Consider the following 27,721-nt stretch of genomic DNA (forward strand, 5'->3'; position numbering starts at 1 on the left):
CAATTAATAAAGGCAAAGCTAGCTGAGCTAAATATTACTCACACACAAAAACAAGTGAGGGAAAAACTGAAGAAGCTCAAACAAGACTACAAACAACTTAAGGACCACAATAGTCATAGTGGAAATGACTGGAAAATTAGTAACTGGTATGAAAGACTCAACGCCATTCTCGGCCACCGGATGGGGTGTACCAGTGGTGGGACAAAAGATTCTGCAATCTCCATGCTGGAAGCGATGTGCGAGCAGTCGATGGCAGTGTGCGAGAATTCATCGCCAACATATATGTGCCCTGCGATTGGCTGACGACTAGCTCAGGGTGTACCCCGCCTCCCGGAGAAAAATTGGCAGCTGGGTAGGCTCCAGCATGCCATGCCTCATGAGGATAAGCGGTTAGGAAAATGGATGGATGGAGATGGCGAGAGTGCATTTAATGAGTTGATGCACTGCAAGGGGACACTGTCAGAGAAGTGGGTCCTCATCCAAACCAGGTCCAGTCGGTCGGTGCAGAAATCTCCATAGCAACAAATCCGAGGTGTAGTGGCCTGCTTCAGATCTTGTCGAAATGCAAAATATGTAGATACAGAAGCATCCAATTCAGTCATTGAAACCTAACCCCCTTCCAAGCCAGGGAGGAGGGAGCAAAAGTGAGAAGTGGCAGTCAAATAGGTCAACATAGTTCAGTCAAATGCAAAAGAATAAAAATAGGTCTTAAAGCGAGCTGTGCATGTGTGTAAATGCTTTTACCAGCTAAATAAAAATGAGCTTAGGCAGCCACTGCCAGTGTGAGAGAAGCCACACGAACCAAACTCTGCCTTGTCAAGAGTGTTGCAGCTGCACAGTCCCGCACCTGAACCCAATGAGGCAATCAGGGCTCCTCCCCTGCCACGAACATCGTGGGCCGTAACACCTGAAAATACCTGACCGAAAAATGGAAAAACTGACTACTTCGCCATTACTGTGAATGCACTTTAGCTCATCTTGATTGGTAAATGTCGGCGCACGCTGCTCGTCGCATTTAGTGGATGGGGAGGGGGGTGCGGGGGTAAGGTCAATTGTTCCGTCTTTGCCCTAGTTAGCCTTGTGTGTTTTGTTTGTTACTTTGTATCTGCTTTTGGGTCTTTTGTTCGTAATCCAAGTTCCTTGTTTGCCTTTTGGTTTTTCTTTTAGAAATAAATCCACCTTTTTTGACCTCCTGCAAACCTGCCTCGCCTCACCATTTCCTGCATTTGGGTCCTCAACCTCCCAGCACATGACAGGCTCAGGATCGAACACACAACCTTTGTGTTGACAGCCAATCTTCCACCTCAAGCTGTGTAGGTGGGAATGGAGTATGCCTTTATCAGATGCAACAGTTTGGGACGAATGCCAACTGCTTCCAAGATCTTCCAGGTGAGGAAGTCGACCGAGTCGAAGGCCACCTTGAATTATTGTTATTATTATTATTATTTTTTTTTGTCACACTTAAGTTAACGAAGCATAACACCATTGACTTCTCGTATTGTTTTGGCTTTGGGCATAGATTGAAGATCTGTAAAACAGAGTGCACAGAAAGTCTTTCCATTTCCCCACCCCAACGCCCATGCTGATGCCACTGAAGCTGAAGTGGGGTGGGGTTTCCATCCAATTGTTTCAAAATTTTTAAGCAAATTTAAAGAAAATGCACAAAAAGGACATGTGACTTGTGCCCATTTTCATCTGTTCTTCTTTTGCGAATATTGAGAGGGGACTCCGCCGCTGTAGGTGGCGGTATACACCATAGAGATGTGATCCACCAGTAATTTAAAAGAAGAAGAAGAACAACAACAACAGGAAGTGACTGTGCCGTGCAATGTCGTCGTATGAGTTTGCTTTAGTAATTTTTGATAAACCTTAGCGTTTCTTTGCTGTTTTCCATCTAAAATTGCATTAATATTCACTTATTTTGCCAATTCCAAAAATATTTCTGTTTCGTCGTCCCCCAAACATACCTTACTTTATCGTCCGCCATTGCATGGTGACTACAAATGTACGTGTGACGTAATATCCGGTCAAAACGTGTGATGTGTTCCTATGGCCAAAATTCGCATTTTCCTTTTTTTCAATACGCTTCAAAACCCCCTCCCAGCATAAAAACTTTTTAGCAAATTTTGGGCACTTTTTCAAATTTCTAGCGTTTCCATTAAATTTTATTTTTGCGTTTCTTGAAAATAAAAATAAAAATGGGTAGATGGAAACCCAACTACAAACTCTGCACTGTTCAGTATTGAAGTAGGATCAAGAGAAAAGAGTGAATAGCACGATTGCTTCCCCTTTGATTGGGTGAAAAGTCCTGAAATGGGAACATCTTTTTCTTAGAAGATGTGAGATAATACTTGAAACATGTTATCCATAAAAACGCAACATTACAAATATAACTACTAGTCAATTGTACTTGAACCTGAGGAAGCACTATAACCAATTACCAGAAAAAAACAAAGGTAACTAATTAAGAATAGCAAATTTAGTGATGCTTTGCTGTTTCTGCCCTGTGAAAATAGCTGCTTCGTTGCATTTGCAAATTGCATTCATAGTGTGTCAGAACAGCCCGGGCTGACGTATTTATACAAAGTACACAGGCACCCTTCAAATTATGTATGGATGTAAATAGTAAGTGCCTGTGGGCATACAAACCTTGAGTAAATAGAAATTACACATATGGCGAAAGGATGATGGATTGCAGTATGTATGGACATGAATAAAATGATAATAAACATAACAATGATATCATTTCTCACATTCTGGTGTTTTTTCCACGCGTACTGTATTTCAGTCAGTTGTCTTTCTATAAACACCTGCTGTGAGACTTGCTTTTTCTTCAAGATATGGAAATGCAGGTACTACATATATTTGTCTTAGAACTCTTTCTGCCAAAAATACTGTTTTCTTGACAATTAAGAAAGCCTTTCCCCCCACAGTGTTTATTGGCAGCAAATCCTTTGGCCTTGCTAGTAGATGAGAAAATGAAGATAAAATGCATGCTGTGACAGTGCCTAATTAATTTGTGATTAAAGTCATCAGTCACTGAATATATGTTGTCAAAAGTGGCATCCCACAGTCATGTCCATTTCTATTGTATGTATTTGTATTTCAGTTTTCTTGTGATTTCAAAGAAGCAATTACCAAGTCAAATCACACCAGTGATTCCTTGCTGTGTTTTAGGCCACTTTATTTGTTTATCAGATGAAGGGAGAGAGAGAGGGGAGGGAACGAGAGAGAGAGAGAGAGAGAGAGAGAGAGAGAGAGAGAGAGAGAGAGAGAGAGAGAGAGAGAGAGAGAGAGAGAGAGAGAGAGAGAGAGAGAGAGAGAGAGAGAGAGAGAGAGAGAGAGAGAGAGAGAGAGAGAGAGAGAGAGAGGGGGTTGGAGAGGAAGAAAGATTGAGAGAGAAGGAGAGACAAATGGAGGAAGGCAGGGAGAGAAATGGAGGGAGAGAGAGGGATGGAGGGAGAGAGTGGAGGAATAGAGAGAGAGCGAGAGGGAGAGAGAGAGATAGAGGGAGGGGGAGAGGGAGGAAGAGAGAGAGGGAGGGAGAGAGACAGGGGGAGGGAGGTAGAGAAGGAGAGAGGGACAGAGAGAGAGAGGGGGAGGGAACAAGAGAGAGAGACACACAGAGAGAGGGAGAGATGGAGAGACGGAGAGAGAGAGAGAGAGATACCTAATTGGCACATTTGTTTGAGTTTGGACATGGCCTTCAGTGTCAACCTTGATAATGGCATTTCAAGGAGGCCGGTCCAACATCAAGGCATCCACCCTGTGATTTCATTACCCGGACTGCCCCTGGAGGTGACCTCCCTCAGGCCTTCTCAGTGGACCAATCCCCCCACCTCCTTAAAACGGTGTGCATTTACTCACAAAGATGACATTTGCGGATGATTATAAGCTCTGAAATATGTTGACTGAAAGAGGACAGAAAATTCAGTCTCATGAGTGACACTGTAGTCATCGTTGAAATTTATGAGGGTGATGATCAAGACCTTGTCAGCTGACACAAACACCCCCCCCCCACACACACACACACACCCCCGTCTTGTGTGTTTTGTTACTCTAAACCAAGTAGCCTTGATGTCAAGGGGACTCAGCTCAAACATGGAACTTTAGCTTCTGCTAAAATTTGAAACATCTCTGAGTCATGCTGAGTCAAGGCAGGGTTACAATTTAGCATGATTGCTTCCCCATTGGCACAAACTCTCAGTCCCCTGCAGTTAAAGTTAATTGCTGACAACATTTCATGGATTACACATCTTTATCTGCCATTCTCTGAGGGCTAGGGAATTCCGATGACACCTTCAGGGAAGTAAACCTGAGTGAATCCACGAGATGGATTCTCCCTGAAAACAATTAACCAGTTCACAAAAACAAATTCCTGCAGATGCTTTCAAGTGTGGCTGAGTGTGCTCATTTAAACACTGAACCAAATAGCAGCAGATAGAGTAGCAGAAGCTATCTGTGCCTCAGTGGTGCTATCCCTGTTTGGAGGTTAATCAGAAAAGATATGGAGGAAAACACAAAGTTGGCTTGATCCCTTGTTGGTTTGCAAATGTCAGTTCTCGTCCCTCTGAGGCATGACCTCCCACATTGCTCTTCCAATGTGTTTTACCAGAGCTAAGTAAAAACAATAATGGACTGGGAGGGTTTAGTGTGCTCACTTGGTTTAATCATGACACTCATCTTCTCCTTGTTAGAAAACATTATCTGACCAGTGAAAAAACAGAAGCATTAGAAAAGAGAGAACATTGCCTCCAAACTAGGTATTTTTATGGTAAATTTGGGGTCGTTAATTGATGGAATAATTGGACGGATCAAAACAATGTCTTGGTAAAGCTGAACAAACAACAGCTTTATCATAGAGCATGGTCATTTATTCGATTTTTCTTGGTGCCAGGGCTTAGATAGTCTACTCGAGCAACTTCTGAGGATTCATTTTAGATTAAAACTTTTGCTGAAAAAGTGAGCTCCCATTTGGCTGTTCATTTCACACTTATTTTCAGAGATACACCTCAAAAGAATCTCATTTTACAGGGTCCTAGTGTACTCCTTTGTCCAAAAGTTAAGAGATTTGCTTCGTGTTCACATCTCTACACTTCTTGCGGGTGGGGGAGAGCAGTGAAAGGTTTTGGATCAACAACACTAAAATGAAATAATAACTAAGCCACCACTCCAACATTGAACAGACAAATTGCAGTCTCCTTTATTGGATGGATAATACCAATATGCAATTACAGAGAAACCGGACTCATCATTCTACCAGCAATCACGTTTGGTTACATCAACCGCATTTCTGAGGCGGGTCAAGCCTGAGCAAACAGACAGTGGAATGAACCATTCAGCAAACTGCAGACATGTCATTACAAAAACAACATGGAAGTCATGGGAAGGCAGGTGAACACTTCCTTTGAAATAAATGCTTCCAGTGCCATCAGCTGCTGGGGTTTCAATGACTCTACGTGTTTCTGGTCATTTAAAACTGAGTTTAATGATCAATGAAACAAAACTACTGTCTCTCCCGCGCACCATTTTGAATGTTCTGAGGATGGACTTTCCATCATTGTTGTTAACTTTTCTTTCAATGAATTGCTTGAGATGAGGAAATCACCAGTCCATCCTTCTACTTAAAGATGCATTGTGCAGTTTAAAAAGGTAATGTTAAAGTTTTTTCTACATCATGCAAGCTCAACCAATGCCCAGATGAGTACGAAGAGTACTGACTGTTTTACTCTGACTGCACCTATCAGCTTTCATCTTCCCTTTGCACTCCACAGTTTCGTTGGGAAGGGGAGGGGCGGAGTTTTTCTTATCTCATTTAAAGTCATGTCTTTGTTTGTCAGCTGTGGCTGTCGCATTAAGAGCGTGCACGTAATTGCACGCGCACCATGAACGAGCCTGACACCGATGTTGCAGTTACGCTTTTGGACCAGAGGTGGCAGCTGCGAGCAAAAAAAGTGCCAAACTGCACAAAGATCTTTTAAATGCCCTATTTTCGTGATATGATATCACTGTAGCGTCAACTTTTTACATTTTCCATAAATTTCACCTGAAAGCCAAATATCCCAAACTTTTTGTGAGTAGTATTTTGTAAATGAAACAATAAAAAATAGTTTTTTTCATTAAAATTATACTGACCTCAAAAGTAATTTGCTTGCCCTGGCATCCTTGCCAATATCAACATTAAGTCATGGCAAAAGCTCCAGGTTTTCAAACCACACGTTTTATTTGTTTTGTCCAACTGTTGTATAGCAGTCACCCTGTAACAGCAATCTAACCTGACACTACCACACTCATCACCCTCTCAATATTTTATGGAACCAGTTGTGCTGAAATCGACTGAGATGAGGATATTGAACTCCACATTATTCACTCTCTCTATCTCGTGTCTGGACTAATTTGTATTGGAAACGGACTACATTAGAGGCTGTGATTTTGGTCTACACTACTCGTGTCTATTTTTATCTGCTCATTGGATTCTGTAGCACTGAGAGGACATCAGCACCATCCTTCCTTTCCCTGTTGAATCATTTATACAGTGAGGGTCCAGGACTAATCTCCACCTAAAAACTGTGACCTGCACACATATTTTAGATAGCCAGTCTTATAGTCACTGGACCAGGTATAGAATAGACATTTGACATTTCAATTGGCAAAGACCTGGTGACCTTTTTTCTCTAAGACATTTTAAATGTGGTATTTAAAATGTCAGACTGGAAGGCTGATCCCACTGTAAGATTCATATGTTATTTTCTTAGTAGGAGGAATGTTTGAATTTACCATAGGTGGTGATTTAAATGCTAAAATACATCATCAACACCCACACAAGTCACAGTAAATTAATTGGTAGGTATAGCAATTTAAATCGGAAGTCTTAGTCAATGTAAAATTGGTCTGTAGTATCTGATTAATGATAAATCTACTGAATGTGGTAGAAGTCATTTTTGTGAAATAAACAAACAAACAAAATAAATATATAAATCATTTCATCCATCAATTTACCTTCAACGAATTTGTGTCTAGTGAGAAGAGAAAGACAAACCTCAATCGATAATAAGAGGATATAAATGTGACATATCACATCTGAGTGCAAATGCAACCAAGAGAAATCTTACCCACATAAGAGTAAGTGGACCAAACACGATCTAGTCAGAACAATTTTCCACTTACCGTCAGTTCTGAAAGCTACATTGCTCAGCATAAATGAGTACACCTCAACATGTTTGTAAGAACACCTTTAGTTTTCTTTCAGAATCAAGACTTTTTTATGGGATGCTATACCACAAAATACTCCTACAAATGTGGGCCATTGATTGAAAACAAGATACAACAGACACAAAAAGTTGATGTTTTTTTTTGTGTGTGTGTCAAAGAACATTTTGCACAAAATAGTAGACCCTGAGAAGAAGACTGAAAATTCTAGGCCAAGCAGACATGTTGCTATTCATAAAAGTCATGGAGGTCATATAAATACTAGATGCAGTTGTTTTTGTTGTGGGATGCAGTAATTTTTTGCATTAGTTAATTTGACTAAACTAAAGATTTTGTAATCTATGCATTCTATTATAGTGGTGCAAGGGATCACAAAAGGCACAGTTTGGATTGGATCAGGGATCGGATGTTTTTTCGGATCTGCAAAAAAAGAGAAAAGAAAAGCTAAATAGTACTTGGTCTTCATTTATTTTGTAAAACGCTTTTTCCGATTTAATTAAAAAATATATTTTCAAAATGTCTAATATAGCCGTTTAGGATTTAGGAACACAACTATAAGTGCAATATGGGGCAAAAACATTTTGAGTTGAATATTTTTCTTTTTTTAATGGGCAAAAGTGTTTTATAGACAAAGACAAAGTTCTTTATTTTTTTCCACACATTGATAGTGAATTACAAAGTAGCCTTGGTCCAGAATATTGAAAAATAATTAAAGTAAACCATGCCCCCGCTGTCAAACTTATTTACAGCTACCAGCCAGGCATTTGTTGGTAATGCTAACACCTAGCTGCTAGCCGCTTAAATCGGAGACTTCTGCCATATCATACAATGACGGCGTAATTAGCGATTTCTGAACATCCTAAATATGAGTTAGCGTTGTGTTGATGTTGATTGCCACTAATGTCAATAAAACTACTATACAGAAATCCTAAACGTCTAAAAGGGAAGTCAAGCAAGCCATCACGCCACGACGTGGGCCAACTTCAAAGTAAAAGTCTACGAAGGCTTTTTGCATTGCCGTCAATGTATTAGTTAGTAACGTTTATTTTGATGTTAGCATTAACGTAGGCAGCGTGTTACGTTGAGTATGTTTCAGCTTCAGTCTGAATGGTGTCGAGACAAGAGGCAGAACATAATCCTATATCATTCGAGGACTAATTTCACCCCAAGGTGCCGAAATGCTTCCATACATGCGACTTACGTGATCCACAAAGGGTTTCATCTTCCTCTGCTGCTATTATAGTGATTGTGGACTAATCATGTTGCTTTCGTGTGAATGAAGATTTTGTTTTCTTTCTTCCACCAACCACTCCGCGGATCATGCACGATCTAAACTGTGGAAATTTTGGAAATTGTTCTTATGTTCATTGAGATATTGAATAACATCTTTCAAATTTTCGAAGGGGGTGTACTCATATATGCTGAGCATTGTATTTCACGTGTCGGATATTTCTAACAGTGGAATCTCACAGGACTCTCAGAACTGTGCTGGCATTTAAGACAGTTTGGTCTAATGTTTTCATGCTACCTTTGCTGAGTCAGCCACTGGGGAGAAAACATTTTTATTTCCCTTCAAGTGTTGGTACTGGTGCTATCAAACAAGTATATCAATCTCCTAAAGGTCACAGCAGAAAAGACGTTGCCATTGACTGTCCGGGTTTCTGAGTTTAATCTGGATGAATAACGCGAGACTCTTGATTCACATCTGCTGTGCTCAGAGGGAGTATTTGCTTCTCGTCTTTCAGGAGAGAGGAAAAGAGGAGTGTCCGTCATACCTCTGCCACAGGCACTCCCTCCGGAGGGCGACAGTGCAGAACGATCATCCCATTGATTGGCACTTCCTTCCCCTGGGGGTCCTGCTCAAAGTTTTTTCTCAGGTCTGTGTGGGGAGATAAGAGGCAACTGTCAGGTGTCAAGTGTGACGGCCATCTTTGCATCAATCCACTCCACCTCAAAATGGCCACCCTGCCCCTGACCAAGTGTGCCTTGACCTTCAAGACCCACTCTCTATGGGAGAGAATACCACGGCCCTGTGCTAGGCGATCTGTTTACAAGGTGGTTTAAAGGACACACTGGATAGCAGCTCACAAAGATTGCTCTGGGCATTCAATACAATCATACAAAGACATAGTTTCTTGTTTGGGGAAGAAAATGTTTAATAGATATGCATTGCCACCATCCAGTAAAAACCTAAAAACAAAGAAACATTGTATGGCAGTCAGAATTTGCCTTCCAGCACTAAATGAGTTTTGAAAAGGTTTCACACAGCTCACAAGGGGTTTTGCCTGTGCATACAAGAGCTGGAAATCTGAAAAGAGCAAAAAAAAAAAAAAAATACATTTAATAAATCTGATATTGTTCATTTATCTTTTCTTATATTGCACATTTTTTGAGAATACATATTAGCGTCTTTTTAAATTTGAATAGGATGAGTTTACTACTTTATTGTCCTCTTGACTGTCAAGAGAAAACGTTAAAAGCTGTTGAGACAACAAAATGGTCTTCAATGATGAACAGATATAAAATGTATTGATATGGATAAGAAAGGATACATTATTGTGGTCACGAGTAGCTAGCTACAAACTGAACTAACTAAAAATCAAGCAGTGTATTTTTTTTGGTCCATATTAAAGTGGCATGATATAAGTTTCGGAGTTAAAATAAAACATTTTTTTACCCACACATGTATTAAGAATTGTATAATGGACAGGAGGTACTACTGTGACACAATGGTTGTTACCCCTATTTTCATGTAGAGTCAAATAATGATGAGGATTTTGGGTACAAAACTTAAGGTTTCTGACTAAGCGCGACGTCAGGCGCGTGCCGTGCACGCTCTCCTTCTCACTTGCTCCGCGGTAGCGCTCGTAAGGCGGAAATGTTGGGAGTGTGTGGACACGAGCGTGGAAAAAGACAAGTGTGCGTGACGGGGATATAAAGTGTGTCAAAATAATAATAAATCAGGATTGCATTGTGACCCTCCGTTTCCCGGTGGCTCCTTCTGTTCGACCATCAGGCCGAAACTTTGGCGACATGCAACGGGAGTTGTCTCCCGCAGGCGACTCCGACCCTGGAGAGAAAAATCTGCCCCTTGCGTCCCCCGACCACGGTCAGGCTACCGAGCAGGAAAGGATAACGCCTGTCAATTGTGACAAAAAGGGCAAAACTCAAGTTGCACAAGCGTCGCAGGAGGATGTGGATCAATATTGGAGCAGTGTTAATATTGGAGTAGGTGGAAAGACCTAAGAGGATGAAACGGGACTCACGGCTTGCTTTCTTCTTGCTAAAAAGAAAAGACTTTGTCACGAAAATGTGATAGGGTCTATTTATGATAAGCAATGCACAATGAGACTACCACTAACTAACGTCTTGGCACTCTGGGCGCGTGCACATCGCTGACATTACGCTTTTCGCCCAAAACTTAAAACATGCCCCTTTAAGAAAGCTAGTCATAGAAAAACGTAAAAAGTTGCATTGCTACTATAAACCCTTCTACCAATATGTCTATGAAGCAGAGGGTATTCCTCCAAGCCTCAAGCAAGTCCCAAGTTACTGAGGAGGTAAAAAAATAAATACAAAAAAGCAATAAATTAAATGAACAGTACAAAAAAATTACATTTACACAACACAGTGAAAAAGGTTTCATTTTCTTTGTGTGGCCTAATGCATTTGAGAAAATAGCAGCTTGATTACTGCAAACTTCAGGCGGTTGGTTAGTTGCAGTATCTATGAGAAAGCGAAATCAAGCCATTCTAGTATCAAATGCTGTCCCAAATAGAAAAGGAACTCATCAAAATAAGTATATTCAAAGTCAAGTAATCAAGGAACAACAGAGAAAGAAAATGAACTTTTTAATTTGAAGTCATGAGCCAAATTAAGAGATTTGGGATGAGTCTACTGTCTAGTGGTTTCTACCCCGAGGACATCGGTTTTCAAAGACAGGAGCCTGTGTGTTCGGTGTAAAAACTGACACATTTTCAGGCCTGAGATTTAGCAAGCATGGCTAAAAAGCCAGCTGGGCTCGTAACAGATCAGGTAGATCTTGCAGTTTACTTGTGTAAATGCACTTTATGCGCACCAATATCACGCAAGCATGGAACCTAGTGAGTCAATTTCTGCTTCTGCAAAATCTCGTACTGTGTGCGCTTCAACCACCCTGACTTTAATGGGAACGAGGGCAGCCACTTCCATTGGCTGGAGTCAGCTGCGTTCCATCCTACAACGGTGCAAAACGCCCTTTTCTTTCTGCACTAGTCAAGCCAAATACCAAAAAAAGAAAGCCCCACCCATGTGCACTGTTAGACTGTGCTTTGCGCTCGACTTGCCCTGGGAGTGCCATAGATATTGGTAATACTTAAAGGTACAATAGTAAGTTTAGAATGTTAATGTTAAAGATTTTTCTACATCATGCATCCTCATTGCTCCACCAATGCCCAGATGAGTACAAAGAGCCCTGACTGCACCTATCAGCTTGCATCTTCCCTTTTGGTGTTTGGGGCAAATTACTCAACAGCATCTTTGAGGGTGGAGTGTTGGAGGGTTACGTCATGCTTGTCCCCGTGGACATGTAGTGTTGTGTTAGCTAGCGTACGACACAATTGGGATGGAAACTGAAAAAAAGAAAAGAAAAAAAAGAAGAAGATACAGAGAGAGTCCTCTGAGTAGGTGGGGGAGGAAGCTGCAGCAGAGTTGGTTGGGTCGGGAAGGTGTTTTATGGTTGGTCAAACCGATTAAAAAACCTATTCACCCACTCCTGATCCTTGTCCCGCACAGGTCCGAGGTTACTGTGTCCAGATATTATTTTCAAACTCCTCCAGACCCTGCTGACATCATTGTGCTGCAGTTGTACTTCCATCCTTCTCCTGTAGCTACTCTTCCCCCCTCTGATCTTCCTCCTCAGTTGCCTCTGCACCATCCTCACCTGCTCCCTGCCCCCCAATTTAAAAGCAGATCTCTCTTCTTCTTCTTCTTCTTTTTAGGAACAGTTTTGTAGCAGGGGTCTAATCAGTCTACTCTGCTGAAGGACTACAGAAATCAGATAATAATTACTGAATTTGGAGGATTTGGACAATTAGCATATTGGCTATAAACGATTACTCGATTATTAAAATAGTTGTCTCTTAATTTCATAATCGATTACTTGTCCATTAGTCAATGAATATTGACAGCCCTAAACTGCTATGAAGTAACATAGTGTAGCTGCAGCGGATGAATTGTTGAAATACTCACAGGCGATGCGGACTGTAGCCTTGCGACTCTTGGAGGTACCCAAGTGACTCCACGCCACACAGAGACACCAGTAGTCTTCTGGCCCATGGAAATCCTCTACCTGCTGACGGGATACGTTGATCATCACCTCTCGCACCTTGAGCCCTATGAATAGAAGAGAAAGTTTGTTTTTTTTCCCCACATTGAGAATGGTTTCATCTCACACATCTCGATTCGTACGAACAGCAAAATTGCCTCAGTTTTTATAGCTGAAAAAACAAAAGCGATACAAGTTGGGTTTTTGTCAGTAACCAATCGTACTGAAAATTCTGGCAGAGTTAGTGGCAAAGTTGAATTCACACTCAATACTTACATGCTGTATGTCAATGTTTGTCCAGAAAGTAAAATCCCTGCCACAGTTTGGCTTTAACCCCTGATGCTAGCTAGCTAGCTAGCTCCTTAGCAGGTAAACGAGCAACATGGAGCTAACTAGGGAGCTAGCTAGCTAGCACCTGGGGCTAAAGCCAAACTGTGGCAGTTTTTTTTTTCTGGACCTGGATTTGCTACCTCTGTTTGTGTGTAACTTTTCCACGGGTTTTGCAGTAATATTTATGCATGTTCTTCTAAAAGGCTTTTATACTTTTGCAAAATCTGAATTGTAAACACTTCTTCAGAAAGCATCACTAGTAGCAGGCAGAAACCCTGTTCTGTTCTATAGTTTAGTGAGCTCAATTATGTAACAACGAAACAAGGACACTTTATTTACCCATTACATTCAAGTCTAATTTAATAATGTAGACAGCAAAGCTTCAAAAAGCAGATGTAGCTCTATGCTGAAAGAGAATGCAAGAGCATATAGCATGTGATGTAACAAAAAGGGTACCACTATAAAGTGCCACTACATACATCACAATACTTTTATAATTTCAAATCAAATGCATTGTGGTGGAAGAAGAAAAACAATGAGTTGGAAAATCTCCTCAGACAACTTAAAATTGTTTGTCATCCTGTCACAAAGCCTAAAAAGGGCATACACACATTTTAATCTGATCCATCGGTTTAAGGCAGATATGTGTTCTCATTACTCCTCAGAGTCTGTGTAGCCTGCAGGACTTCATTCACTCTGCTGGATTAAAGGGAAGACATGTGGAATGCACTGGGACTTTTGTGGTGCCACTCTGATAAATAATGCTTTAATCTGACAAACTCTTACTGAAGTCAAACAGCTACATATGGTGGGTGCACAGTTTGAAAAATATTCAGCAGACGTCAAAATAAAAAACAATTAAACCCATCTAAATGGCAGAGGAGATCCATGTTGCTGTCTACTGTAAAATTAAATTGGCAACATTTCAAAGTGGTGGTGGGTATAAATGACATATCATAGCAACTATAATAACTCGATTTGTGAAATGCTACATATTTGTTGTAATGTTTCAATTAGGAATGGGCGAGAACCGGTACCAGGTATCGTATCGGGCCAAGTTTCATGATATTGATACTCGCGACTGATATCGATACTGGTATCGACCCTTGCTCTAGTGGCCATTTTTCGGTCAGGAACTGTCAGAAAGACTAGGTGGAACAAAAGTTTTGTTCCGTCTCGTTCGTTTCCTGTGTGTCACCTTATGTGGTAACACTTGTTCATTTCATTACTTACAGCAGCCATTTCAGTATACATTACTGAGAATAAGTACTCTTGTGAGTAATATCACCTATATCTGTGCTTCATCTTCATCTTCTTCTTGCTTAGTTGCTTTGTAAACGTTGTCGAGCTGCGGTGCTAAAAATAGAATTACTTGAAGCCCTGTTGTATTGGATTGAATTATTTGCACTTCACTGTATTCCTTAAAAATAATTTGCACAACCACATATTTTGATTGGGACGTTTTTTCTGTCAATATTGACTGAAGGACAATAGACGGCCTTTTGTTGACAATTGCCCATTGAAGGAACACTTCGGAAAATTGATGACTAAGCATTGCCAGAAGGGGATTTTCGTCCGTCAATGTAATCATCAATCAATCAATAAATTCCGCAATCTGTCAAATAACGGACATCCCATTTTGCTGACAAATTAGTGAATGATGAAAGATGGGAGTGTGGAAGGATGCCAACTTTGAATGACGGAAATATTGACCGAAGCTCATTAATCCACGAAGGACGGATTGATGATGACAATGCGGTTCGGCTGACGGATTGACGATGACAGAAGGGTGTCTGACTGTTGAAGATTGACGAATGATGGACGCTAAAAATTCATTGACGTGCCCACCTCTGCTGATTAATATTGCATTATGGAATATGAGTTAAGCGGCAAAATCCTCCCATTATTATCAATCTAGAGGGCGGCCATTCCACTTTAATATGTTACAGTATATATTAGTCCATTTTGTGTATACATAGTTCTGCCACAAAAAAAAAAAGTAGTTTATTTCATAGTCTTAAATTTATTAGCAACCTTTGTGAGGTCCCTATTGTAATTTAAATAATTATTTGTTTTGCCTATTCGTTTTTCTTTGCCAAATGAAATACATATTTGAAGGCGTAAACATGCATAAAAACTCGCTAAACTTTGCACGCACATCTGCCCTGGCAAAAAAAAAAAAGGAGGCCCACAGTTGACAAAGATGGGTAGTCACATCCTTATAGTCACGCAGCAGGTTAATGTGGTGGTGATGGTGGAAAAAAGTGGACTTAAGTGCAGGGAGGTAGGGAGGCAGAATAGGAGTGCAGGATATACTCAAAACAAAATGTATTTATTTTCCCAAATAGACCAAATAGAACTGAGCGCGTGTTGATTGGGTCTTGACGTCAGTCCTGTATTTCAACTGGACGATGGGCCCAGTTAATATGGCCCCATGGGTGTCTATGGAGAGCAGCTTGGGACATGCGCACTGTAATTTGAGTGGCTCATCCATTTCAACACGCGCTCATGGGGCCGGGCCTCTCCTGTTTAGAAACTTAGACCATTGACCGTGGCTTTGTTTTATACATATATGTTTATAAAGAAATTACCTTACAAACATAATTGGAATTTATTTGAATATTATTATTCTTAATAATATATATATATTAAAAATGATTAGTTATAAAGAAGACCAATTATGAGCCTATAGTGTCTAACAGCACTATCTGGTGGGGCCCCACCTGGCCCCACTTGCCCCAAAAGCAGAGACTTCACTCAGTCAGTCAATTAAAAATTGTAATCGTAGTTAATCGCATGTATTCAATAATTAACTCACGAATAATCACAAACTAATTGCACATTTTATATCTCAATTTATATCTACATTTATAATAATGTGTACAATATTTTTTTCTAATTTTTCATACTCTGGTTAACAAAACTTGGAAGAAATGTTCATCTAATAGAAATACGGTTGCATTTTTTAGCCATTAAATCTGTAATTAAATAACAATCCATAAAAAAAAATAAAATAAAAAGTACAGTACAGTACTGTAAAAAACGAGTGTGACATTAATTTGTGTTGGTCATTTTTCTGTCACTACATGGCATAATTGCGTTTTTCTTTTCATATAAAGAGCTAGCTGACTAATTTTAAAATGAAGAAACTTGTGAAATTCTGCTTATTCTAAAAACTGTAAAATAAAACTTGACCCCAGTCCCCACAAATATATGCATTTGCAATTAATTTACTACTGCTAAATTGTGTTAGTTACCCCTTTGCACAACGTTGAATGCTTTTATTTTGTTAAGTTCAATTCGGATGCTCAATTGCGCATTGTAAAAGGGGACAACTTTACCGGAAACAAACCATAAAAGATCGTTGTGTTCTTTTCATATTAAGAGTTATCTAATTTTTAACATGAAGTAACTTGCGAACTTCTTCACATTTTAAAAATGTTATAGGCTCCTCCTCCACGCTAACATTCTACCCCTTAAACATTGTGTGTTTTAGCTCCAGTGTACTACAGTGCATTTCTATTGGGTAATTTTGACGTTTCTGCTGCTTCAGCGACTGGAATTCCCTTAGTAGAGGCTTTCTAAATAAGGGGGGGTTGTTAATCAAGCATTAAAATAATTAGTGCCGTTAAAGGCACTTTAAATTAACGCGATATTACCGCAATAATTTTGACACCCCTAGTTACTACCCTTTTTAACGTACAAATTGTGCTTAAAGTATTAATGTTGCTTACTTGAAAAACTAAACAATTACATTAATTTAGGGTGTGTACGTTATATACTTATTTTTAATCTCGCTGCGGCTGGCACCTCTTATTCACAGCCTCAGAAGTGAGTGAGACGCAAACATAATCCATAATTTTTCTGGCAACAGCTGAGGGCTGGCAAGTGACAGTGTGTGTGTGGGAAGAGAGATTGTAGGGAAAATAATGACTTTCCATGATGGTGTAAAAAGCCCAAGCAGAAAAAGGAGTGAAAGAAAACACTGGGAGAGAGAGAGGGAGGCGGTAAGCATTGTAACACAGCAGCGCACTCCTTAAGTTGAAACGCAAAGTGCTGACAGGTGGCTTGCCTGACAGATGAAGCTGAGTCCTGCCATTGTGTCATCTGTCATCCTTATTTGTTTATTGTCACAACAGTGTTGACAAGGCTCATTAGAGGAAACCATTTCAGCTGTTTCTTTCCAACATAGAGCACTTAAATCCATTCAAAAATCATCTATCTATCTATCTATCTATCTATCTATCTATCTATCTATCTATCTATCTATCTATCTATCTATCTATCTATCTCATCCGTCCGTCTGTTGTTATTATCAGGGAACATTCACTGGGTTTAGACTGCATGCAGCCTACACTCGGAATGGCACCTCAATTGATTTCTTTCTTTCTTTTTTAATTCAGTGCTCACCCGTTTATCACTCTGGTTACGTAAAAAAATAAAAAATAAATCCGCATCCAAAAAGTAGTCAGCTTTATTTCTTCTTCTTCTTCTACGTGCTGCTCCCACTTCTTCATGTGGGGGTCGCTGCAGCCGACAGTTGGTACTGTCAACTTCCATAGGGTTGGAACTTATCATTTTGCACCGGATGCCCTTCCTGCCGCAACCCTTCTCCTTTATCCAGGCTTGTGACTGGCCAAGTGTACATGAATACACCCAGGCGGAGTAAGTCAGCTTTATTTATTTTTATTTTTTTTACATTTATTTTATGTTTTAAGGCTGTAAAACCCCTCACCTTACAATTTACACCGGGGTGTATAAACTTTTTACTTTGAGGGCCGCATACAAACAAATCGTAGGATTCAAGGGCCACTTTGACATTGTCCAACTTTATCAAAAACGCTAAAAGCAATAAATCAAGCATACTGTAACACTTTCACTACACAGTACATTTTGTAGAGTAAATTTGACTCTATTTAGAGTGTGACTAAATAGACTCACTTTTATAGTAATTTTTACACTTGGAAAAGAGTAAAATAAAGAATTGAAAATGTAAATAAATAAGTCAATCAAGGGTTGAGGAACGAACTCATGACCTTCACCTTGGGAGACAGCCGATCTACTCCCTGAGCCACAGAGCTCCTGCTGTGTGTTAGTATATCGCTTGTATCAGCTGGAATCTTCGTAACTCCAAGAGACCAAAAACGATGCCTTTGGTCTCTTGGAGATAAGCAAACAGTAGGAGGGGCATAGTTCAGGTCGTAGTGCGGCCGTCACCCAACCTGAAGGTTGTGAGTTTCTTCCTCAACCTTTGAGTGACTTTTATTTTATTTTTTAAATTTTTATTTTAATCTCTTCTAAGTGTAAATATTACTCTAAAACTGAGTCATTTTGGTCCCACTCAAAATAGAGTCAAATTTACTCAAAACAGAGTCAAATTTACTCTACGGAATTTACTGTGCAGTCACTAAAATCACCTTCCCCCTCTTGGCCGTCGTCTTCATTCTCTTGACCATCCATACGCTGCTCTGTTTGGCCAAAAGTTTTCATCCACGTTGCAGCGGATATTTTCCCTTGCAATGCAGCAAGGAAAAAAACGGCGTGGATGTCTCAACCATCCTCTACACTGATCCCCTACTTGACTAAATTTAAAAGAATTTAAAAGAATAACAAACACGCGATACGCACACTACCTAAGAAACCTGGTTAAACAAGCATTAGATGTTGTATAAATAAAGGACATTGAAATGCATAAACAGATAGAGTAGATTTAGAGGTATAGAGTTTTGAAGAAAGGACAATAATGGCAAATGATAACTGTCACGGTATGGGCAAATGACCATCAGATCAAGATTTAAATCAAACCAAATAGAACTAGAAGCTCCTATAATGGGAAGGTGTTGTGGTGATTTCAATACTTACAGTATATTACTGTAGGGCCAAATCCACTAAGAATGCGCTGCATTCACTGACAGTGGCAAAAATAGCTTTACAACTGCACCCGCAGCTTGCTCCATTAATGTTTTATTCACTAAGGATATTGCTTTAATGATATATCAGCACAAACACGCCCACAAAGTTTGACAGCCCGTCTTACCATACATGGCAATGGATTTGCGCCAAAAAACACGGCAGTTTAGTAACAGCAGCGAGAAAGATGACGTCATCAGAAAGTGAGGTTGGTCCAAAGCGTTTTCCTCATTTAGCATCATTAAGTTGTGAGCGGAAAGAACGACAACGTCAATCGTTTATTCATTTAATGCCCATAAATAAAAATTATTGGGGCCATCATTTTATTATATTTTCAGAGGTTGACGTGGGCATACAGTAGAGATGAATTCGCATATAGCATAACGGAGTGTTAATGCATCTGTCACATTAAAAAGGTTGCAAATTTGCCTACAGTGCCTAATCAGCTGGCCAGCCCTCCACATTATGTATGCAAACGTAGAGTATAAAACAAGCAGTAGTAATGGTGATGACTTTATAAATCAAGTAACATTAAAATAACATTTTCATTCAAATGATGACGCTTGATGTGCTTCTAGTTATGTTTTCTGATGAACAAAAGAACATCTATTTTCAGTCCTGCAATCGTGTCATTTCATTTTTAGGGCTTTCATATTTAAATATATTCATGTTACAAGCGTAATCATACTTTGGAAAGCATCCAGGAAAGTCAAGTTGGCAATTTATTGAGCAGACTAACAGCACTTAAGAATTAAAGGTACAAACATCTTTGCAATATTGCTTTAAGTGCTGGCAGCAGATAGGCAGCACACACACAAATATATATATATATATATATATATATATATATATATATACATACACACACAGTGGAACCTCGGAGTTTGAAAGTCTCGGAACTCGTATAATTTGGACTTCAACCAAAAAATCTGAGCAAAAAATACCTCGGAGATTAAATACATTTTCAGAGTTCAAACACCCAAGCAAAGCAAACTAAGCCGGACATACCTTGAAAACGGGTAGCCGAGTGAAGTTGAGCGAAGCCAAGCAATGCCGAATGCTCACTTTGCGGTAGTTGAAACAATGCACTGCTCATTTGCTATCAGATCGTGAATACTCCCGATGGTGCTCCATACTGGCGAATGCATTTTGATTTTTCCACGACAATTTTCTTCGCCATGTGCCCAAAGAAAGACAACAGTGCCAGTGGCAGCAAATAAAAACATGCAGTGCTACGAACCACAGTGGAATTAGGAAGGACATTATCGCGCCGTTGTAACTACCGTGATTACTTCTGTAAATACTGGCATGAGGACCCACGCTTAGCTGTTCAACAACATGCCTGACGTTAAACAACGCACACAAGGACCACTTAGTAGTCTAACAATATGCCCAATGTAAAATACACTAACTCAGCACTGAACTAAAGTTAGCATTAACATAGTATTTATCATCCACTGATGCTATTACACCACAACAGGTAAGGTAAGGTATTTTTATTGTTTAAATACTGTACTGTATTGTATATATAAAAAACCTAAATATAATTTAAAATATGAATTTTCTGTTTTTGGAGCTTGGGAACTGTTTAATTGCATTTAAATTATTTCCTAAGGGAAAAAATGTTTCGGAGGTTGAACAATTCGGACTTTGAACACTTTGCAGGAACAAATTATGATCAAACTCGAGGTAACACGAGTATATATATATATATATATATATATATATATATATATATATATATATATATAGCAAACTGAGCTTTGATAGGTTGTTACCTACTTCCTCAGCACAGGTAATGTTATCTTCAATTGACAGCAAGTGGAAAAGTTAGTTTTTAAAGTTATTAATTGTTCATGAAAAATAACGAAGATATTAAATTCATTCTGGACAAAATAATAACTGCTGAAAACGGCTCAATGAGTCAAGTATCCCTTTAAATGACACACTCCTCTAGGCTATTCTACTCTATGCAAATGAGTGTGAAACCCACTCAAAAATCAGAATTCTTTTGACATAAGTGAGTTATTTTTTTCTCATAAAAAATAAAGTAATTACTTTATCTGGAAACCAATTATTTACTCTAGTTGCTCTAGAAAGCAATTAGTTATTATTATTATTTTAAAGTTGCAAATATTACACTAGAAACTTCTTCCACAAGAGACGCATTATGCATCAGCTCAGCATCAAGGCTCATTAAAGGTGACAAGAGCCTTGACTCCTGCATGTATTGTTCTGAGATCATGGCCTGCTGTAGAATAACTACAAAGGCAGTTAGAAATGAATTCCCGTAATAGGTATTGTGCAAGAAATGCAACTGCTGTCAGGTGTGAAGAAAAAAAAGTGAGATATTTGAAAGGTGCAACATTTATCTAACCCTAAACTACTGGGGCCAAACCTTAGCTCTGTAATCAGAGGCGGTCCAAATCCACATGGTGTCTCCTTGAAAAGGCTTTCCAAATATAAAATAACAAAACCTTACAGTCATGATGATAAACAATGGAATTAGAAGGCAATGAGATGTTGAATATTTTAATAGAAAGTGTTGAAGGCAGATGGTGCTACAGGATGTCAACCCACTCAAAAGAAAACAATATTCTCTGAAAACGTGTCTCATCACTGTGTGTCAAAGTGTGTGCAAGGTATGACTAGTTATTCATTTATATTTTCATATTGATTATTAATAGGATTTCAAAAGTGCTAAGCAGGCAACCTTGAGGGAACCAGGGCTGATTGTGTATTTTAATGTTGCAGCACAAGTTGTAATTTTCATGGACACAATATTTTGAATGATCGCTGTTTTGTAAGGAGGACTCAAGGTTGCATCTCTACGGATGTGGTACTACCAGATACAATGACCTCTGTTGGATAGCAACTCAATTCTGTTGGACCCCTACACCTGAAACTTTTTCTTTTTTTCCAAAAAACAAATATTCCCAAGTCCTGTATAAAAAAAATTAATACCTCTAGAGTTGTGTGAATGCTCTGGTATTAAAACAGATTTCTCAATCTGGTCTAAGTTCCTTTTTCCATCAAGAAAATAAAATGAAATAAAATAGACCAATAGTTTTACAGTCTACTCTTCAGCCCTGGCAGCAAACCTGTGGTCAGGCTAAATGAAATTATCTCTGGAACTGCGAGACGTTATCACCACCTTCATTTCCCCAAGGAGTATACAGTATAGATAGGTAAAGGGGAGGGAGTGTGTATATGTGTGTGAGGTGTATTGTCAGGGGCACATTCGGTTAACAACCCCATTAACTGGCTCGCAAAGCAACCCTAGAGCAACGATAACATCAATTCTGCCTTTAGAGGCCATTACGTATCAGGCAGAGATATACAGTACGTGGCCTGCCGGAAAAGTGAGTTGAAAAGTGGTGGCAGCAATGTCACTAAAAGGGTGGTAAGGTGCCACCGTCTATCCTACCGTCAAGTCCTAACTTGACCATAGAAATAAACAATACTCCAACAAGTTCCTCAGGCTGCTTGGCAAGGAATGACAGAGGCTGTTTGTGGCCTTAATCGTGTCTCCATAATACACACACAAACACACACACGCACGCACACACACACTTACACAAACACGCACACACACACACACACACACACAATATTTCTAGATGCGTACCGGACTATATGCACAGAATACAGGTATGTATGTAACTATGAAGGACAAAAACTGCCAAAATTAAAAAAACAAATGAATAAAAGTTCAAATAAAAACAAATCTAATAATAATATATATATATATATATATATAAATATATATATATATATATGCCCTAAATAAATAAAAGTAAAAAAAAAAAAAAAACGAGATTCAAAAAATAAAAATAAATAAAAAAATAAATGTGGAAATAAAATACATAAATAGAAATAAATATCAATGAATATATAAAAACGCTCTGCTCTCACATTTATTTATTTCATGCTGCAGACGCTCTGTCAGGTTGAAATGCTATTCAAATGATGAGGCGGTCCTAAGAGTGTCTTGGGTTGGGCTTCGCTGTTGCAAAGAAAGCAAAGTGTTTTTATTGATTGATTGATATTTCTTTCGTTTTATATATTTATCTATTTTTTATTTTGACATCTATTTTTATATTTGTTATTATTTTTTAATCTTGTTTTTTATTTTGTATTTATTTTTAGTTTTATTCACTCATTTATTTAGGGTATATATATATATATATATATATATACATATACATATACGTCCGTCTGTCCGTCCGTCTTCTTCCGCTTATCCGGGGTCGGGTCGCAGGGGCAGCAGCTTTAGCAGGGAAGCCGAGACTTCCCTCTCCCCAGCCACTTCAGCCAGCTCTTCCGACGGGACCCCAAGGCGTTCCCAGGACAGCCGAGAGACATAGTCTCTCCAGCGTGTCCTGGGTCGTCCCCGGGGCCTCCTGCCGGTAGGACATGCCCAGAACACCTCCCCAGGGAGGCGTCCAGTAGGCATCCGAACCAGATGCCCGAGCCACCTCAACTGGTTCCTCTCAAGGTGGAGGAGCAGCGACTCGACGCTGAGTCCCTCTCGGATGACCGAGCTTCTCACCCTATCTCTAAGGGAGAGCCCGGCTACCCTGCGGAGGAAACTCATTTCGGCCGCTTGCATCCGGGATCTTGTTCTTTCGGTCATGACCCACAGCTCGTGACCATAGGTGAGGGCAGGAACGTAGATCGACCGGTAAATCGAGAGCTTTGCCTTTCGGCTTAGCTCCTTCTTCACCACAACGGACCGATACAGCGTCCGCATCACTGCAGACGCTGCACCGATCCACCTGTCGATCTCCCGCTCTAACCTACCCTCACTCGTGAACACGACCCCAAGATACTTGAACTCCTCCACTTGGGGCAGGACCTCCTCCTCGACCCGGAGAGGGCACTCCACCCTTTTCTGACTGAGGACCATGGTCTCGGATTTGGAGGTGCTGATCCTCATCCCAACCGCTTCACACTCGGCTGCGAACCGCTCCAGTGAGAGCTGGAGGTCACGGCTTGAAGAAGCCAACAGCACCACATCATCTGCAAAAAGCAGAGATGCAATGCTGAGGCCACCAAACCGGACCCCCTCAAGGCCTCGGCTACGCCTAGAAATTCTGTCCATAAAAGTTATGAACAGAATCGGTGACAAAGGGCAACCTTGGCGGAGTCCAACCCTCACAGGAAACAAATTCGACTTACTGCCGGCAATGCGGACCAGACTCTGACATCGGTCGTACAGGGACCGAATAGCCCGTATCAGGGGGCTCGGTAACCCATACTCCCGAAGCACCCCCCACAGAACTCCCCGAGGGACACGGTCAAACGCCTTCTCCAAGTCCACAAAGCACATGTGGACTGGTTGGGCGAATTCCCACGCACCCTCGAGGACCCTGCTGAGGGTGTAGAGCTGGTCCACTGTTCCACGGCCGGGACGAAAACCACACTGCTCCTCCTGGATCCGAGATTCGACCTCCCGACGGACCCTCCTCTCCAGCACCCCTGAATAGACCTTACCTGGGAGGCTGAGGAGTGTGATCCCTCTAAAGTTGGAACACACCCTCCGGTCCCCCTTCTTAAAGGGCACCGTCCCCGATGTCCACGCGATGCTGCAGAGACGTGTCAACCACGACAGCCCCACAACATCCAGAGCCTTTAGGAACTCCGGGCGGATCTCATCCACCCCCGAGGCCTTGCCACCGAGAAGCTTTCCAACCACCTCGGCGACTTCGACCCCAGAGATAGAGGAGCCCACCTCAGAGTCCCCAGACCCTGCTTCCTCAAAGGAAGGCGTGTTGGTGGAATTGAGGAGGTCTTCGAAGTACTCTCCCCACCGGTTCACGACGTCCCGAGTCGAGGTCAACAGCGCCCCGTCTCCACTATACACAGTGTTAACGGTGCACTGCTTTCCTCTCCTGAGACGCCGGATGGTGTACCAGAATTTCCTCGAAGCCGTCCGGAAGTCGTTTTCCATGGCCTCACCGAACTCCTCCCATGTCCGAGTTTTTGCCTCAGCGACCGCCAAAGCCGCATTCCGCTTGGCCAGCCGGTACCCGTCAGCAGCCTCCGGAGTCCCACAGGCCAAAAAGGCCCAATAGGACTCCTTCTTCAGCTTGACGGCATCCCTTACCGCTGGTGTCCACCAGCAGGTTCGAGGATTGCCGCCACGACAGGCACCAACCACCTCACGGCCACAGCGCCGATCGGCCGCCTCAACAATTGAAGCGCGGAACATGGTCCACTCGGACTCAATGTCCCCCGCCTCCCCCGGGACAATGGAGAAGCTCTGCCGGAGATGGCCGTTGAAACTCTTTCTGACAGGGGGTTCTGCCAGACGTTCCCAGCAGACCCTCACAGTACGTTTGGGCCTGCCTGGTCGGACCGGCATCTTACCCCGCCATCGGAGCCAACACACCACCAGGTGGTGATCAGTTGACAGCTCCGCTCCTCTCTTAACCTGAGTGTCCAACACATACGGCCGCAAGTCCGATGACACGACTACAAAGTCGATCATCGAACTACGGCCTAGGGTGTCCTGGTGCCAGGTGCACATATGGACACTCTTGTGCTTGAACATGGTGTTCGTTATGGACAGTCCGTGGCGAGCACAGAAGTCCAATAACAAAACACCACTCGGGCCATTCCTCCCAATCACGCCCCTCCAGGTCTCACTGTCATTACCCACGTGAGCGTTGAAGTCCCCCAGTAGAACGAGGGAGTCCCCAGGGGGTGCGCTCTCCAGCACACCCTCCAAGTACTCCAGAAAGGGTGGGTACTCTGAGCTGCTGTTCGGTGCATAAGCACAAACAACAGTCATGACCCGTCCCCCCACCCGAAGGCGGAGGGAGGCTACCCTCTCATTCACCAGGGTAAACCCCAACGTACAGGCGGCTAGCTGGGGGGCAATGAGTATGCCCACACCTGCTCTGCGCCTCTCACCGTGGGCAACTCCAGAGTGGAAGAGGGTCCAGCCCCTCTCGAGAGGATTGGTACCAGAACCCAAGCCGTGTGTGGAGGTGAGTCCGACTATATCTAGTCGAAACTTCTCAGCCTCGCACACCAGCTCGAGCTCCTTCCCTGTCAGAGAGGTGACATTCCATGTCCCCAGAGTTAGCTTCAGTAGCCGGGGGTCAGACCGCCAAGGCCCCCGCCTTTGGCTGCCACCCAACTCACTGCGCACCCGACCCCTTTGGCCCCTTCCACCGGTGGTGAGCCCATGGGAAGAGGGACCCACGTTGCCTTTTCGGGCTGTGCCCGGCCGGTCCCCATGGGTATAGGCCCGGCCACCAGACGCTCGCCTTCGAGCCCCACCTCCAGGTATATATACATATAACACAAAAAAATAAATACGTATAAATGGAAATAAAAAAAAAACAATATATGTATATAAACATATATTGCTTTTTATTTCCATTTATATTTATTTTTTGTATTTAATCTTTGAATTATATTTGTTATATCCATTTGTTTCTCTTTTATTAATTTAATATTTTTATTAATTTATTTAGTCATTTATTTATTTTTAATTTTGGCAAGTTTTGGTCTTCCATATGTAATATGTTTACATTCTCATATGAAGCCCCTTCAATACTCACAAAAGCTCATTCGGTACAGATGCATACTGTAACTGCAATCTCACTACAAACCATGCAAACACATTCCAATCATGCCAGATGGGAGGTCATAATGCACATTAATTCTTCACATCAACACGTGTCCCTTGTGACAATATGAAGCTCGCAGATCTGGTATATGCTGCAGTGTATGACGACAAAAACTGCGCCTGCTTGCTGTTCACAGACGATAACATTCACACTCTACAGATGCCGCAAAGAAAGGTCAGGGTTTTTTCACGCCCTTTCCCTTCCCTTCTGCTCCATGGGTTACTAGTGAACAATAATATTCCATGGAGAAAGATGTTTGTGTGCTCCAAGTGTTAAATAGCGACATTACTCAAAGGAAAGCTTAACTGCCTCAATTAAAGTCACATAAAGTAGAACGTTAGACTCCTAATGGCATGGCAGAGACTTCTCTTTTAGAACAAACAAGGATAAAGAGATTTCCCCTGATAGAGCCAGGTGGATGCTGCTTTCCTCACATTCCCAAGTTGCATGCAGTCATAACAATTAGAGAAAGTGCCAAGTGAGGTGTCACAGATGAATGACAGCTGAGTTGGAGGGGGCCAGTGAACACCCAACACATTGGGGATCAGTCAGCGTCCCACTTGATGTCCTGCTGAGTGCCTCTCTAAGTCAGTGATACATGGATGATTTTAAGGCAACCGTGAAGCACCATGAAATGACAAGAAATTGGAGGCAAATTTGGGACAAACGTTGACATGTTTTCCAAGATTCTGTAGTGGACATGAAACATCAGGGACACAATTTTCCATTGAGAGTACAATAATCGTAATATTTATGTTTTTTTTCCTGGCGGGATACAGTTTATTAATTCCCATCTAATCATTTTGTATGTCACTTCACTCCTTCCTTTAGGATCAGTGAAAAGCTGACGACTTCCCCAGCAGATGAAGCGACAGGCCCTGGACACATCACCAGTCATATTTAGAGACCAATCGACCATCCAGACGCACACAATCACACTTTGGCCCACCCAAACACAAGGAGAACATTTAAGCTCCATTGTACGCTATAAAGATGAAATGTTGACACATTGTCTCATATAATGTCCAACCCACATTCTCAGTTTACAGAAAAATGAAGGGAATTCCTCTTCCACACTTTTAGGAAGAAGGGGTGAAACTATATTTTTGTTGTTGGGTTTTGTTATTCTTCCAAAGAAGTGGAAATTTTATCGGCTTTTAACAGGAGTCGGCAATCTTAAATACTCAGAGACATTTATTTAAACGCTCTCACACAGAAAAAAAAAATCCTGAGCAAATCACAGAGGAGCGGTCATAGATTGATATTGTGGCGACCTCCCTTGGATGAATCACAATTATCAACATGGCTATTGCCAGGATAATAT

At 41.3% G+C, this 27,721-nt stretch overlaps 1 protein-coding gene and 1 long non-coding RNA gene across 7 annotated transcripts in view; one reads left to right on the forward strand and one right to left on the reverse strand.

The window, feature by feature from the left end:
* Positions 1 to 27,721, reverse strand: part of unc5db (unc-5 netrin receptor Db) — a 309,582-nt gene that overhangs the window by 118,100 nt on the left and 163,761 nt on the right. For 3 of the 4 annotated variants that reach the window (XM_077561281.1, XM_077561283.1, XM_077561280.1), the window contains 2 exons: positions 12,439 to 12,582; positions 8,985 to 9,088 (listed from right to left, as the gene is read on the reverse strand). In XM_077561281.1, coding sequence (XP_077417407.1) covers positions 8,985 to 9,088; positions 12,439 to 12,582 — 248 coding nt within the window. Of the gene's footprint in view, positions 1 to 8,984; positions 9,089 to 12,438; positions 12,583 to 19,762; positions 19,986 to 27,721 lie in introns of those variants that run through there. The other variant, XM_077561282.1, reaches the window with a different exon arrangement.
* On the forward strand, positions 861 to 27,370 carry LOC144048860 (uncharacterized). 3 transcript variants are annotated; one of them, XR_013293438.1, is made up of 3 exons: positions 861 to 985; positions 1,168 to 1,389; positions 27,229 to 27,370. It is a non-coding gene; the product is annotated as an uncharacterized LOC144048860 (long non-coding RNA). The 3 variants fall into 3 exon arrangements; XR_013293436.1 differs by lacking the exon at positions 27,229 to 27,370 and adding an exon at positions 8,955 to 9,421; XR_013293437.1 differs by lacking the exon at positions 27,229 to 27,370 and adding an exon at positions 1,520 to 1,663.

This window comes from Vanacampus margaritifer, chromosome 3, assembly GCF_051991255.1.
Source record: "Vanacampus margaritifer isolate UIUO_Vmar chromosome 3, RoL_Vmar_1.0, whole genome shotgun sequence".
NCBI lineage: Eukaryota > Metazoa > Chordata > Actinopteri > Syngnathiformes > Syngnathidae > Vanacampus > Vanacampus margaritifer.